The sequence below is a fragment of the Ciona intestinalis genome, chromosome 9 (assembly GCF_000224145.3).
Source record: "Ciona intestinalis chromosome 9, KH, whole genome shotgun sequence".
Taxonomy (NCBI): domain Eukaryota; kingdom Metazoa; phylum Chordata; class Ascidiacea; order Phlebobranchia; family Cionidae; genus Ciona; species Ciona intestinalis.
The window spans coordinates 5,131,394-5,143,681 of NC_020174.2; the positions used below are offsets into that span (position 1 = coordinate 5,131,394).

Below are 12,288 nucleotides of genomic sequence, written 5' to 3' on the forward strand. Positions count from 1 at the left end.
TTGTGCCAGCTTACGAGTTACCATGTATGTTACTTTGTGAGTGATTATTTGTTTTTTGGGAATTTTTCTTTTTTTTATGTATGGCTGATAATTTGGACAACCCATTAGTGACCACTGGGTTGGAGCAATTGTCGTTAAGTGTCTTGCAAGTTTAAACTTAGAATATCAACTATTTATAGATGTGATACAGTGCTGAAAATTATTTGTATCAAACAACATACTGGCACTGCAATAATGCTATACTGGCTGCTGCCTGTTGCCTAAGAAAACTTACATTTGTATTAAAAACCAATGCGTATAGACACAATATAAATAATGGCAAGTGCATATGGACATTATACATAATTACCTGATGTAAATAAACAGGATTAGGTATGTGAAGAAAAACCATGAGAATTGTGAATGCGATGAAGGCCAACCATGCTTCACGTTTAAGGTGGTGTGCCCAGAATCTGGACGAGGTTCTTGTACTATGTGTTTTACAATGTAGTTCACCATTTCATTAAGAAATATTCCAATAAAAAAGACAATCTAAAAGAAAGAAAGAGTGTAACTTGCTTTATCCTCGCGTGGCTAGAAAACGGCAGACGGTAATATAACACGACTGTTTATTACTGCTAATACGTTAGAGGCATGTGCGCTAACCAACTGTGCCATGCCGCCGAAAGAAAATACATTATACATGTTACGGTAAATTATTTGTCCCACATTTATTGAAGTTAGGTACATGTATGTATAAAAAGTTGTTTTATTTCTATATTAAACAAGAAATTGCCTACGCTACATCATTGTCATGTTAAGTACGATATAAAGAGTTTTACTTAAAAAAACCTGTATGCAACAAATACAAAACTAGCGGGGATATTAAATTAATAACAATGAGGTATTGCATCATCAGAAAGCAACATTTGTAATGAGAAAATTAAAGGTTCAACTTACTGTGTGAATTTCTCTTCTAAAATAAATATGTGTGAGAAACCCACTTAAAACAACAAATGGAAAAAGACTGGTCCATGCGAGAAACTTTCCAAATTGGTCGCCTGCAAATATATATTATGATGTGAAATGCAATTTTTAAAACGAATTGTATAGAAAATATGACACTACCTTTTTCATATTCAACATGCGTAAATGACACAGGGGTCCAAACGATGTCTAAGAAGTTTGACATCTTTACCGATCAAAAAGTTAAACTTTAATATTGCAAATACCAAAACCATTTGCCGCCTACTACAAACTATAGAACCAAACAAACAAGAGAAACTCGAAATCGACTTTCTGAAATTTCTTATGTGGCGGAATGCCAACTTGCATATTTAGGTGAGGTCTCAAAATTAACAAAATAAAAACCCGATTATTCGTCATTACTGGTTAATTATATTGAATTAAACTTTTTTCAGATTCATCATTTAAACAAATTGTTTAGTTAAAAACAAGAAAAGTCTCAATTTATAAGTGATACTGGTTCGTAATTAAAGATTGTAGACATTACCTAACTCACATGTGTTATGTAGCAGAGCACTTTTGTTTACATTTTATCCTGCTTTGGTCCACTATTAGCGATTACAGCAAAAGTTAAGACACCAAATTAAACATTAATTTCTGTGTTTATAGATTGAACAGTTAGATCTAATAAGCGTGATACGAATACTTAGAAAGGTTGGTGGAAACAATGTTTAAAATCGTTGTCGGGTGCTACGAACAATTAGTGATCGGATATACTGTAAACATAAAAAAAGGGGAGGACGAAGATTTGACGCTGACATACGAAACAAGCTTCACAGATCATGCACAAACAGGTTGCATTAAATGTTTGACATCTGGGAAATCGTATGTTGCAGCTGGTTCCACTGACGAAACGATTTGTTTGTACGATTTAAACGAAGGGAAAGAGCTTTGGATTCTTACAGGTTGGCGATGTAACTTTATATTTAACCCTTAATGGCTCGTTATCATTACTATAAGGTTGTCATATATTTTGGATTAGCCACAGAATTGACTGCAGCGATTCAGAGATAGTACTAAGTACGAAAACTGTCCATTCATAATATTGTTCTATGATAGAATTAGTGTATACTGTCATTGATGATCGTTTACTTTTTTGAACAGGAATATACACCAACCATCGGCAAACAAAAATACTGCAAAAATCCCAATGCAAATCTGCATAATGTGTAATGTTTAACGCGGATACACCTGGGGTAAAACCTCTTATTGCATTCTATAACACATATTTGTTTTAAACAGGGTCATGAAGGACCAGTTAATCAAGTTATTTTCCCGGATAAGCAGCGTCTTATAAGTTGCAGTGATGATGGAACAATATCTGTTTGGGAGGCTCAACCATCAGGAAACATGATAAAGTCATTAAAAGGCATGTTTAGTTTAACTGCTATTATACATCACAGCAGATCATGTAACACCTTTCAGTCCAACTACAGGTCATAAAGGCCCAGTTAAACGTCACTAGCTGTTCACCCATCCGGGAAACTTGGGATGTCAGTTTCGCCCAAAGATGGGACACTAAGGACATGGAATTTACTCACAAGCAGATCTGTGTATGTTAAAAATATAAAGAAAGAAAGCCAAATTGAATTTATAAGGTGAATATAAGAATAAACATACTACACCATTGACCTATCTAAGATATGCTTGAATTCTGTTNTATGAAAACATAATGTAACAAACTAATCAACAATGTCTTATATACAACTTTACAGGTGGTCTCCGGATGGAAAATATTACATTTCTGCTTCTCCTAAACAGCTGAATATATTTGAACTTGAGAATGCCGAATGTGTGTGTGAATGTGACTTTGATATCCCAGTTCTTACCATTGAGTTTCTACCACTTAATCAAACTCAAATGAATCGAATTGTGGTGGGCGATAATGGTGGAAATATATCACTTTACGAAATACCATCTGGAAAAAAGCTTTTAAGCTACAAGGTTTGTATTGTGTCTATTGTCTGGTTTACAACCTATTAAAATATTTGTTGTAACTTGTAAAGGAGGTGTATGAAACCCCTGCCACGCAAAGATGAATAACTTATTTATATATTCAGGCACATGAGAACAGAGTCAAATGCGTTAGCCCAATGGTCACCCCAGAAGACATTATACTTAATGGAACATGGCTAGTGACAGCTTCTTCCGATGAATGTGTTAAAGTATGGGATGTTTCAAACTCTGAACTTGATCAAGAAAAAACACCAAGTAAGCATACAGTTTCAATGCTGCATGATTAACTATGTCTTTGTTTTTAACGTAATTGACCATAAATCACCCACTAAGTTACATACTTGTTAACTCGTAAGCTGACACGAGGTATATGAAACTGAACACTTGTGTTATAACGTCTGCCGTTTTCTGGCCATGCAAGGATAAAGCAAGTTACATTCAAATAGATGCAAACTAATATTAACCCTTGTATCTATAGACTGCTTGCTGACCATACCCACAGGAGCTAGACTGACCTGCGTTACAGTGTGGCCGAAAACTGAACCAAGACTTCCTGCGTCAACTGAAAGTTTAGACACAAGTGAATCAGCTACAGAAAGTAAGTTGAGTGAATGGATGTAACTTTCTGTATGCTTGTGTGGTAATGATTATTGTATAGCTGACAATTTAGACAAGACATTAGTGACCACTTGGTTGGAGCAATCGTCGTTAAATGTTTGCCCAAGGACACTCACGCCCACAATGATAGCAGCGGCAAACCTTGAAGTTGAACCCATAACTTCTGCGTTAGAGGCAGACATGCTAATTAAATGTTTCGCAGCGCCGGAGTTGCTGATTAAAAACCAATACAAACGTTTTAAACATCACATGTTTATTTAGAGAAAACAGCAAAAAGAAGAAGAAAGCGAAAAAATTCGGCAAAGCGGAATCCAAGCTGATATTGAAGCAAGTTGTGGCAATGTGTTTGTCAATAAATCTGTGTTTATATATTTGGGGTGATTATTTTATTTGAACAGTGGTTTCTCAGTAGATGGTTAAAAATGGTTGTGTAACAAAAGTATTGGAAAATTTAAACCCCTTTAAATATTACCTAAAAAAATAAGGCTGGCTGTATAGGTTTATTTACACCTATCTTATGCTGTACATTTTAAACCATAATAAATATGCACCTGGGAAAAATCCGGTGTGACGCATCATGAATTATCCAAAACAAATACACAAAATAATAACTAGTATATGCAAATTTAATCCAATTTTTAATTGGGTAGGAAAACTTTGTTGTATTGCAGAAAACAAGCTTAGCTTATGGAACTATTAAAACATAACACATTGCAATCTAACGTTATCACAGTCCGGAAGCAAATAAAGATAAAAACCACGATTATACAGTTCGTACACATCAATTTATAATGATACATCAATTTAAAGTGAATAAACAAAAAGATGTGATATCTTTTAGAAATCATTAAAAACATCTAAATATCTAAACCAAATGTTGATTAATTAATTGTTCTATGTTGTTAAAAACCATATTAGGACAAACACTTTTTTAACCAACAAACTATAAAGGTATATAAAGTCTATCTCATGCTAATTTTGATTAAATAGAAGTAAAGCAACAATTTTTGAGACTATTTAAAAAAAACATGATAATATTATTGTATTGTTGCTGTTTAAAGAAGAAGAATCTACTGTAAGGTGGTTGGCTGCATGCAAATTTTAAGTGTGAATAAAGGAACTATTAAGAGATAAAAATACAAGCAAGTTTTAAGTGTAAATAAAAGGATAAAAATACAACTGTGGGTTTGTGGCAATGCAAATGTATGTAAACATTAACTATTTATAACGTGTGTAAAATACTTAGGTAAAATATTCATTGTGTTTTGTAGTATTATTGCATGACACATCGGGTGTTGGAACTTGGCATTGATCCAATCCCTTCTATTTTCGGTTTCTACAAAATTAAAAGTAACCATGTACCATAAATAACTTTACAAATTATTATTTACAATATGCCTGGTAGCAGAAGTAACAGAAACTAATATATACTCTGTTTTTTTATAAAAAGGATATATTAACAATGGGGTCATATGATCTGCTATAAAAAAATATACAAACTCACTATTAATTAAACATCGTGGTTGGTGAACTTAACAAACAGAAAGTTAAAAACTTAGCAAAACAAGATCACCAATACATTATGCTCACCGGTGATGGCAAGGCTTGGTATTTCTCTTTAATAAACTTGATTTTGTGCTCGGGAATGTTTGATTGACTCAAGTTCAAGGAGCGGACACCGCATAAACCATGAGCCAACGCAGTTGCTCCGTTTCCAATTTTGTTTGCGCCAATGTTGATGGATTCAAGCTGAAAATTAATGTTCATTTTTAGTTTAAGTTTTCAGTTCTGGACACTGAGTTGGTAATTACCAGCGTAGTTGTAAATTGTTGGCAATTTTATGCTGATAACATGAAATAAAAACCAGCAAACTTAAATACGTGGTAACTCATAAGCAAGCACAAGGTGTAAAAAACAGGACACCCACCTAACAATGAATGTCAATGTCCTATGCAAGGATAAATAGGTTATATTCATTCTTTATACAAACACATAAATTTTAATAGTTAAACATAAAACTCACTGGAACGCTGAGTTTCTGCAAAGCTTGCCCAAGTTCGGTGGCACCAACTTCAGTGAAACCACAATCCCACAAACCAACTTTCCTCATGTTTGAAAGACCATCAAGAAGTTTTACTCAACCCTTCATCTTGTATCTTGTTACAACTGATGTTAAAGTGTTCCATCTAAAAATATATTTAAGAGAATTAGAAACAGTCAAAGTTAAGAGACACATTATCAAACGGGAAAATCTGATGCTTTGCTGCACTTAGGATTTTTTACTGAAGTGATTCGATTTTACATTTTTTAGAGATTGTTTTATTTCCTAGAAGGAGGCACTTCCTTAAAAGTTATAACCCACCCTTTGATAAATAAAAAAAAACCAGTCGTGATAATAAGCTAAAAAGTGAAGCAATACGGAAGGTGAGTGTTATGTTAAAGCTTATGGTTTCAAATAAATCTCACAGGTGTTTGCAAATTAGCTGCATAATCTCCAAAGGTCTCTGCCCCTTTTGGACCGATGCCACATCTTTCTAACAACAACTCCTTAAAGTGATCCAGATGAGGAGCGAGTTTGGAGGCTCCGAGATCACCAATAGGATTGTCTTGTAGGTTTAAAGACGATATCTAGACAACAATAACAAAAACATTGATTAAAATTAAAAGTGATAGTTTAAAAAATAATTTTATAATTGTAGTAGCAGGCTTAAACATCTGATGAGATCCATGCTGTTTCCTGTTAATCTCTCATTACTTCTCAAACCATTTTGTTGTCCCCTATAAAATCCAAAGCTGTCTTTATGTTGTCCCTTTAAGTTGTATGTTTCTGTCCCCTTTTAACTCCTTAACTTTGTCCCCATTGTTTTTTGTATATATGTTTTCCACGTTTTATTTTATGAGTATATAACCTAAGCCTTGTGGGGTTTTTGGTTTCATTACAATTATGTGCTTCTTGTGTCAACCTCTTTTTGAACTGAGTGACCTTGAAACTTTCGCATGTCAACTCTGACCTAAATCTCAAGTCCAATAACATATCATGCTGCAGGATCAACGAAGTAAAATGGAAAAGTACTGTATGTATAATACAGTCACCAAAGTTATAATTTATTAAACCTTAAAGCCAGTAATGCAATCTGTTTGTTTAAACCAACACATTACAAATAACAACACTATATACAATGTCAACTTACAGGACACCGAAGACCTTCTGCCAGATAGCCAGCTCCTACACCATTAATGTCACAACCGATTAGTTTAGCACCCTCAATGTTGGAAATACACTTTGCAAAGTGTTTGGCACCAGTTTCACTTATTTTGGTGTGGCTGAAATTGACAGCTGGGATCTGGAGAAAGAGAATTATAAATTAAATTGCTGATGTTGTGTTTTTATGATATAGGTCTATCGTTTTCAATTAATTCATTTAAGCAATAAAAGCACAAAGGTATAAACTACAAAACATAAATCCTTTTCATCTATTCACATACGATAATGAAGATTGGTGTAATTAGGAATAGAGGATGCAGTTATCAAACACAAGTAAAATATTGGTGGATAAAGTTTATCCGCAGTGCGCGTTTTGTTTTGTATTGTCCTTTACTTCTAAAGTTTTTTTTATTTCAGCGGGTCCGGAATAATTTGCAAGGATTTGCTGTCAATTTATTTTCAAAACATTTACCTTATTTTGGGATTTAGTGATTGCTTCTGTTAAACTTTGAAGATGGTTATCCGACAGATCCCATAGTTCAAGCGTCAACGCATCTAATCCACCAGCAATACATTCATTAAGATCTTTCACCACAGCGTCAGTTACTGGCGATTTACTCGCATGGAACTGGCTCACCTTGTAAAGGAGGTGATATAGTTGGATGGGGAACACAGAAGCTTTAGCACATTATATCTAAAAATCCTGATTGTGTTTAAAACAATTAACAAAGGTCTATAGGAATCGTGAAGCTATGGTTTTATAATTCTTTGAATGTTCTTAGTTTACTACCAAATGGAACTAGAAAATAGAATAAAAAAGTGCCCAATCTTCCCCCACCCTACTATATGTTTTAACTTTAATTACAAACTTATTAAGAGACCACAAAAAATTCAATAACAAAACTTACTTTGATGTTTCTACATTCCTTTATGCCATTTAACAACGTGCTTAGAGCGTTGTCACCAAATCTGATGTTAGAGAACTCAGTTCCCAAATTGAGCTTGTGTGTTCCATATAGGTTTTGCAGAAAGAAAGCCAAGCTTGCGGCATCACTGGGCAAGAGTAAGCCCGATATGTTCAATGAATCGGGGATGGTTGTAGAACAAACTGCGCTGGTGATTTCTGGGTTGTTGGCTTCGTACAACCAACCGCAGACCTGCAGTAGCTTAGGAGTTTCAACGCTGTCGTTCACAAAAACTTGTTGAAAATTGGACATCGCCATTTCAATCAGAATCTTCTTTTTGGCTTCATAATCAGTGACTTGATGGTAGGATGGTATTTGGCTTACTTCATCAAATACAGTTCTGTTGCACATGCCAAACATGAATTGTGTAACAACGATCCCATGTGCTGAACAGAACGTTTCCTCGTGTTTCTTGAATTCGTCTACTGGCATGTAAAGAATACCGAAGCGAGCTGCGTGATATTCCTGGAGGGTGAGATGGGAGAAGCAGCTCGGTGAATCCAACTGATGCCGTGACCGGATTTGTTTGTTATCAACATGAATACTCAAAAATGCATTCGCACTTTCCTCAGAGAGATCCACCCTTCCATAATCCTCACAGCTGAAGATGTATTTCCTCTCAATAAATCCGTTCCACGCAAGGTGAGCAATGTAACTCGACTGTCGGACGTCTCCACTGGGTTGGATGTGATCAGAGTCCAGGTACGTTTTGAAGGAGATGGTAAAAACGTGGGTGGTTGATTGAATATGAAGTTGTTCTGTGCTCAACAGACTCCTACGCAGTGTCTCCATTGTAATAATGCAGTTAACAGGAACATAACAGTATGAAGCAATGTTTGGATGCTCATGGAGGTATTGTATAACCGCAGCAGCCTGGAGGCCACAAATTTGATGGCAGATGTCTTTCTGTGAATCCAAAGTAAACCCATTTACCTCAAGCACAAATTTTGGCCGGTAATTGGGAGACAGCTGAAAAAACTGCCTGACCCGCCCGACCACCACTTTGTAGGCAAATGGAAAGAAATTACCTTGAAGTATGTTCTTCAGAATAACTTCGCCTGTGTGTCGGCCATACAGGTTGCAGTTGCCAACTTCGGAAGAGAGAGATACATTGGCTTCATCAATGCCATCGATAATGATCATGACTTTGGGATTGTTTTGGAGCTCCTCGAGTAAGAGTCGATCAACTTCTTGCGAATGCTGGAAATCTGGTAAACAGCTGGTCAGCAGAAACTCAAGAGCATTGTTGTACTTCCTCTTTAGATCCAGGGAATTTACCTTGATAACAACTAAATATTCCACTTCCGGACACATTGTCCCTTGCAATACCTTCTGGGTCAAAATTTGTGAAAGTGTTGTTTTCCCAATCCCAGGGTGTCCTACCACCCCCAGTGTATGCCCGTGCTTCTTAATGTAATTGTGAGCAGCAGCGCCAACACGTTGTGCATCACGCATGGCTGATTCTTCTGCTTTCTTAAACAGATCATCAATAACTACATCACCGTGAGGTCTCTCAAACATTTTCTCAAGCGCTTTACGTGAGGGATGGGCGGCATCTTTCAAGTCAAGACTCGCTCTTTGAAACGTTGTAGACACCTCAAGAGAAACATACTTCAAAGCTTTCTGTAGCTCAACCGGGGACTTAAAATGCCCCGCAAACACCTGTGCGTGTTCTCGCAACCTTCTTTGCAAATCTGTAGCTTTAAAATAAAGTTATTGTTAAAGTATTAAACATTGGTACAAAATACCAAAGTTTAAGACAAGTAGTAATTATTATAACATCTGTTTTTAAAAAGTATTTAGTCAACAATCAATAAACACATTTTGAATTGTTTTCTAATCTTCCCAGCAAGCTTTCTACTTCAATGTATTAGATTACGAATCAAACACAATGAAATATAGCCATTGGCTTTATAGATATTCAACCAGAAGAAAAAATCTACAAAGCTTTATTCTTACTTATTCTCTGTTTCTCCGGTTTGCCATCATTCGTTAGAGTATATATGTGTGTGTCACCACTTGTGTTTATGGTGATCTGTCGACTTATTTTCGGCTCATGAGTTGATTCTGAACATTCGTTCCCATTAACAGGCACGTCATGAAAATTATTCCCTTGGGCCGCAGGTTGTGAGTTAAATGCAACGTCATCAGTTGCACCACTGCTGTTGTTTCCGTAGAATCCCTTGGGTTGAGTCACATCCTGTGCCATACAACCAGAGCTTCCAATCTTTAACAATAATAGAAACTAAAGGTCTCGTGATATGATTTTTAAATAAATAATAATCATAATACATTGGTCTTTTATCGATAAAGTAGCTTTTAACAAACAATTTGCTAAAATGTGAATACCATTGTATTGTCACTATGTTAAAAAAAGTACTTGGTGTCTCAGTTTATTTATATGTTCAAATTACTGTACATGTATAATTGATTCCTTTAGAGAAACAATAGCTTACTGAGTGACGCTGGTTTGAATTCTCATTGTTCATTGAGTAGGGGAGTTTTGGTTCTGGGGTAAAATATGAGTCAGTGCTAAACTAATAACACACATGCGTTATTAATATGGGGAGTAATGGCTATCAGTGTGCTTTAACAATTTACAGTTAAACATATAGCATGGGAATAATGAATAAACTTGTTCAAAAGTTAGGTAAAGTTTGTACCAAATGGGAACCAAATGATAAAGAATGTAAAATGCAAATATTGCCGCCTACATGTTGTTCATACTCACAAGGAATATAATGTTACAATACAAGTCTGTAACACATATCAAACGTACCTGTTATATCAGATGGGGGCGCATGTTCCATTTGGCTGTAAGGTAGTTTTGGTTCTAAAGTTATAAAGTAGAAAATTAAGATAAAGTTAAACCTTTTTACCATACATGGCGTACCTGTGTAATCTTCTGTATTGACAACATGAGTAAACTGCAAAAGCATGTTCGTTAGCAAATTGGAAATATCATATTACATATGAGCTATCTTGTTTAAATACACTTATACCTGTTTGAACTACATACCTTACTATGTGTATTGAAATTTACCTGTCTTGTTTCATCTGGACATTGCTCAAATACTGAAGCAATTGGAGTCTTAGCCGCTGCAAAGATATAAAAATGTGAATACGTTTCTGACTTAATCAATCTAAGAAAATATTATGGAATAAGTAAATATTAGAGTGTTGTGGCTTGGTGGTTAGGCATTCACCTGGTAATCAAAAGATACTAGGTTCAATGCTCGATTCATACGACTACCATTGCTGGAGTAAATGTCCTTCGGCAAAACATTAAACAAACATTGATATAACAAGTAACTGGTCAGTAGGCATGAGAATTATAAAACAAAACACCCATGTTATAACAGCTGTTACACACAAGTTTAAGTAAGTATCATGCAATAATACCTGTTTCACTGCTTCCATGTTCATCTAATCTTGAACCAACAGGAGTCTTCACAACTATAAAGGTATAAATTATTACTTGGGTTTTGTAAACTGAAGCAATTTAGCTTTATTTTTTAATAGTTACCAGTTTCATTATCCGGTGACTTGACACTCCTACTGATCTGTAGAAAATAAACAATCATAAAGTATTAGAGTAGTTACTAATTAGTATTTAGATACTTGTTAATGTACATTACATTGCAAAATATCAAAGAACTTGTGGAGGATAAAGTAAGTTACATTCATTCACTTGTTTTGTAGATGCATTATTAGTAAACACCATTATTTGTAGTTTTCCTATAGTCTATAGATGCAACTTGTTTATACGCAAGTGTTAATGCATCTACACTGGCTATAATGACATGGTTACGTTACGAGTTACCACACATGTAACTTTGTTTTTATTTTATGTTGTCTGGCTGACAGTTTACAAAATCCACTAGTGACCACCGGATTAAAGCATAAAATGTTAGGAAACACACACTAGTGGAGCATTGAACTTGGTATCCTTTGGTTCTGATATAAGCTCATACTTGAATAACCAGTAGGCTTGTTAATAATTTGTTTATTTAAAGTAGAATTATTTTATGTAACCTTTTAACTCTTACCAAGGGAGATGAATCTGACGCAATTTTTGGGAGGTTGTTCATTGTTGCATCATCTAAAAATAGTTGTAATCAACCAATTAGTCATTCACTTCAGCCTGTATTTCCCTCTAATTGCATAGTAACTTGTTTGAATCAAAATTAAGTAACTTAGTGGGAGTTCACCAGCGATTTTTTGTATGTCAAACCACAAACATAGCTACAATGTGTGTTATTATGATTTTGCACACCACATAATTATCTACATAATATTTGTAAGTATTAATAGTACATTTAATTTACATAAACAGTAAACACAACAGAACCAACCTCTGTAGTCATGAGATGACGCCATTACTATAAGCCCCTACATTTACAATAAGGGTCCTACAACAATAAATATAAAAGTTATAAACCAATTAAACTAACAATAATATAATGACACTGTAGTTGTCTCTGATGGCAAGTTACGACTGGGACCTGTGTATAGTATAATACATTCTATGCTAGTTGC

At 35.0% G+C, this 12,288-nt stretch overlaps 3 protein-coding genes across 7 annotated transcripts in view; 1 reads left to right on the forward strand and 2 right to left on the reverse strand.

Moving 5' to 3' along the window:
- The window catches only part of LOC100177194 (dolichyldiphosphatase 1-like), a 2,509-nt gene extending 1,211 nt beyond the window's left edge, over nucleotides 1-1,298 (reverse strand). The window contains exons 1-3 of the mRNA XM_002131632.5: nucleotides 1,108-1,298; nucleotides 940-1,040; nucleotides 350-531 (exon numbers count right to left, since the gene is read on the reverse strand). Coding sequence (XP_002131668.3) covers nucleotides 350-531; nucleotides 940-1,040; nucleotides 1,108-1,171 — 347 coding nt within the window. The 5' untranslated portion in view covers nucleotides 1,172-1,298. The remainder of the gene's footprint in view (nucleotides 1-349; nucleotides 532-939; nucleotides 1,041-1,107) is intronic.
- Nucleotides 1,299-1,672: 374 nt separating this feature from the next.
- LOC100177965 (p21-activated protein kinase-interacting protein 1-like) lies at nucleotides 1,673-3,950 on the forward strand. Its single transcript, XM_026835844.1, has 6 exons — nucleotides 1,673-1,910; nucleotides 2,471-2,603; nucleotides 2,721-2,949; nucleotides 3,066-3,216; nucleotides 3,440-3,559; nucleotides 3,841-3,950. Exons 1-6 carry the CDS (start codon nucleotides 1,673-1,675, stop codon nucleotides 3,897-3,899), a joined length of 930 nt encoding a protein of 309 aa, XP_026691645.1. The 3' UTR covers nucleotides 3,900-3,950.
- Nucleotides 3,951-4,599: 649 nt separating this feature from the next.
- Nucleotides 4,600-12,288, reverse strand: part of LOC100180322 — an 8,688-nt gene continuing 999 nt past the window's right edge. For 3 of the 5 annotated variants that reach the window (XM_026836029.1, XM_026836026.1, XM_026836027.1), the window contains 14 exons: nucleotides 11,276-11,312; nucleotides 11,152-11,205; nucleotides 10,793-10,848; nucleotides 10,643-10,676; nucleotides 10,529-10,582; nucleotides 10,206-10,258; nucleotides 9,709-9,976; nucleotides 7,693-9,449; nucleotides 7,257-7,421; nucleotides 6,771-6,923; nucleotides 6,046-6,207; nucleotides 5,603-5,765; nucleotides 5,170-5,328; nucleotides 4,600-4,915 (listed from right to left, as the gene is read on the reverse strand). In XM_026836029.1, the coding sequence (XP_026691830.1) occupies nucleotides 5,703-5,765; nucleotides 6,046-6,207; nucleotides 6,771-6,923; nucleotides 7,257-7,421; nucleotides 7,693-9,449; nucleotides 9,709-9,976; nucleotides 10,206-10,258; nucleotides 10,529-10,582; nucleotides 10,643-10,676; nucleotides 10,793-10,848; nucleotides 11,152-11,205; nucleotides 11,276-11,312 (2,856 nt within the window). In that variant the 3' untranslated portion in view covers nucleotides 4,600-4,915; nucleotides 5,170-5,328; nucleotides 5,603-5,702. Of the gene's footprint in view, nucleotides 4,916-5,169; nucleotides 5,329-5,602; nucleotides 5,766-6,045; nucleotides 6,208-6,770; nucleotides 6,924-7,256; nucleotides 7,422-7,692; nucleotides 9,450-9,708; nucleotides 9,977-10,205; nucleotides 10,259-10,528; nucleotides 10,583-10,642; nucleotides 10,677-10,792; nucleotides 10,849-11,151; nucleotides 11,206-11,275; nucleotides 11,313-11,798; nucleotides 11,852-12,104; nucleotides 12,246-12,288 lie in introns of those variants that run through there. The other 2 variants (XM_026836028.1, XM_018813511.2) reach the window with 2 other exon arrangements.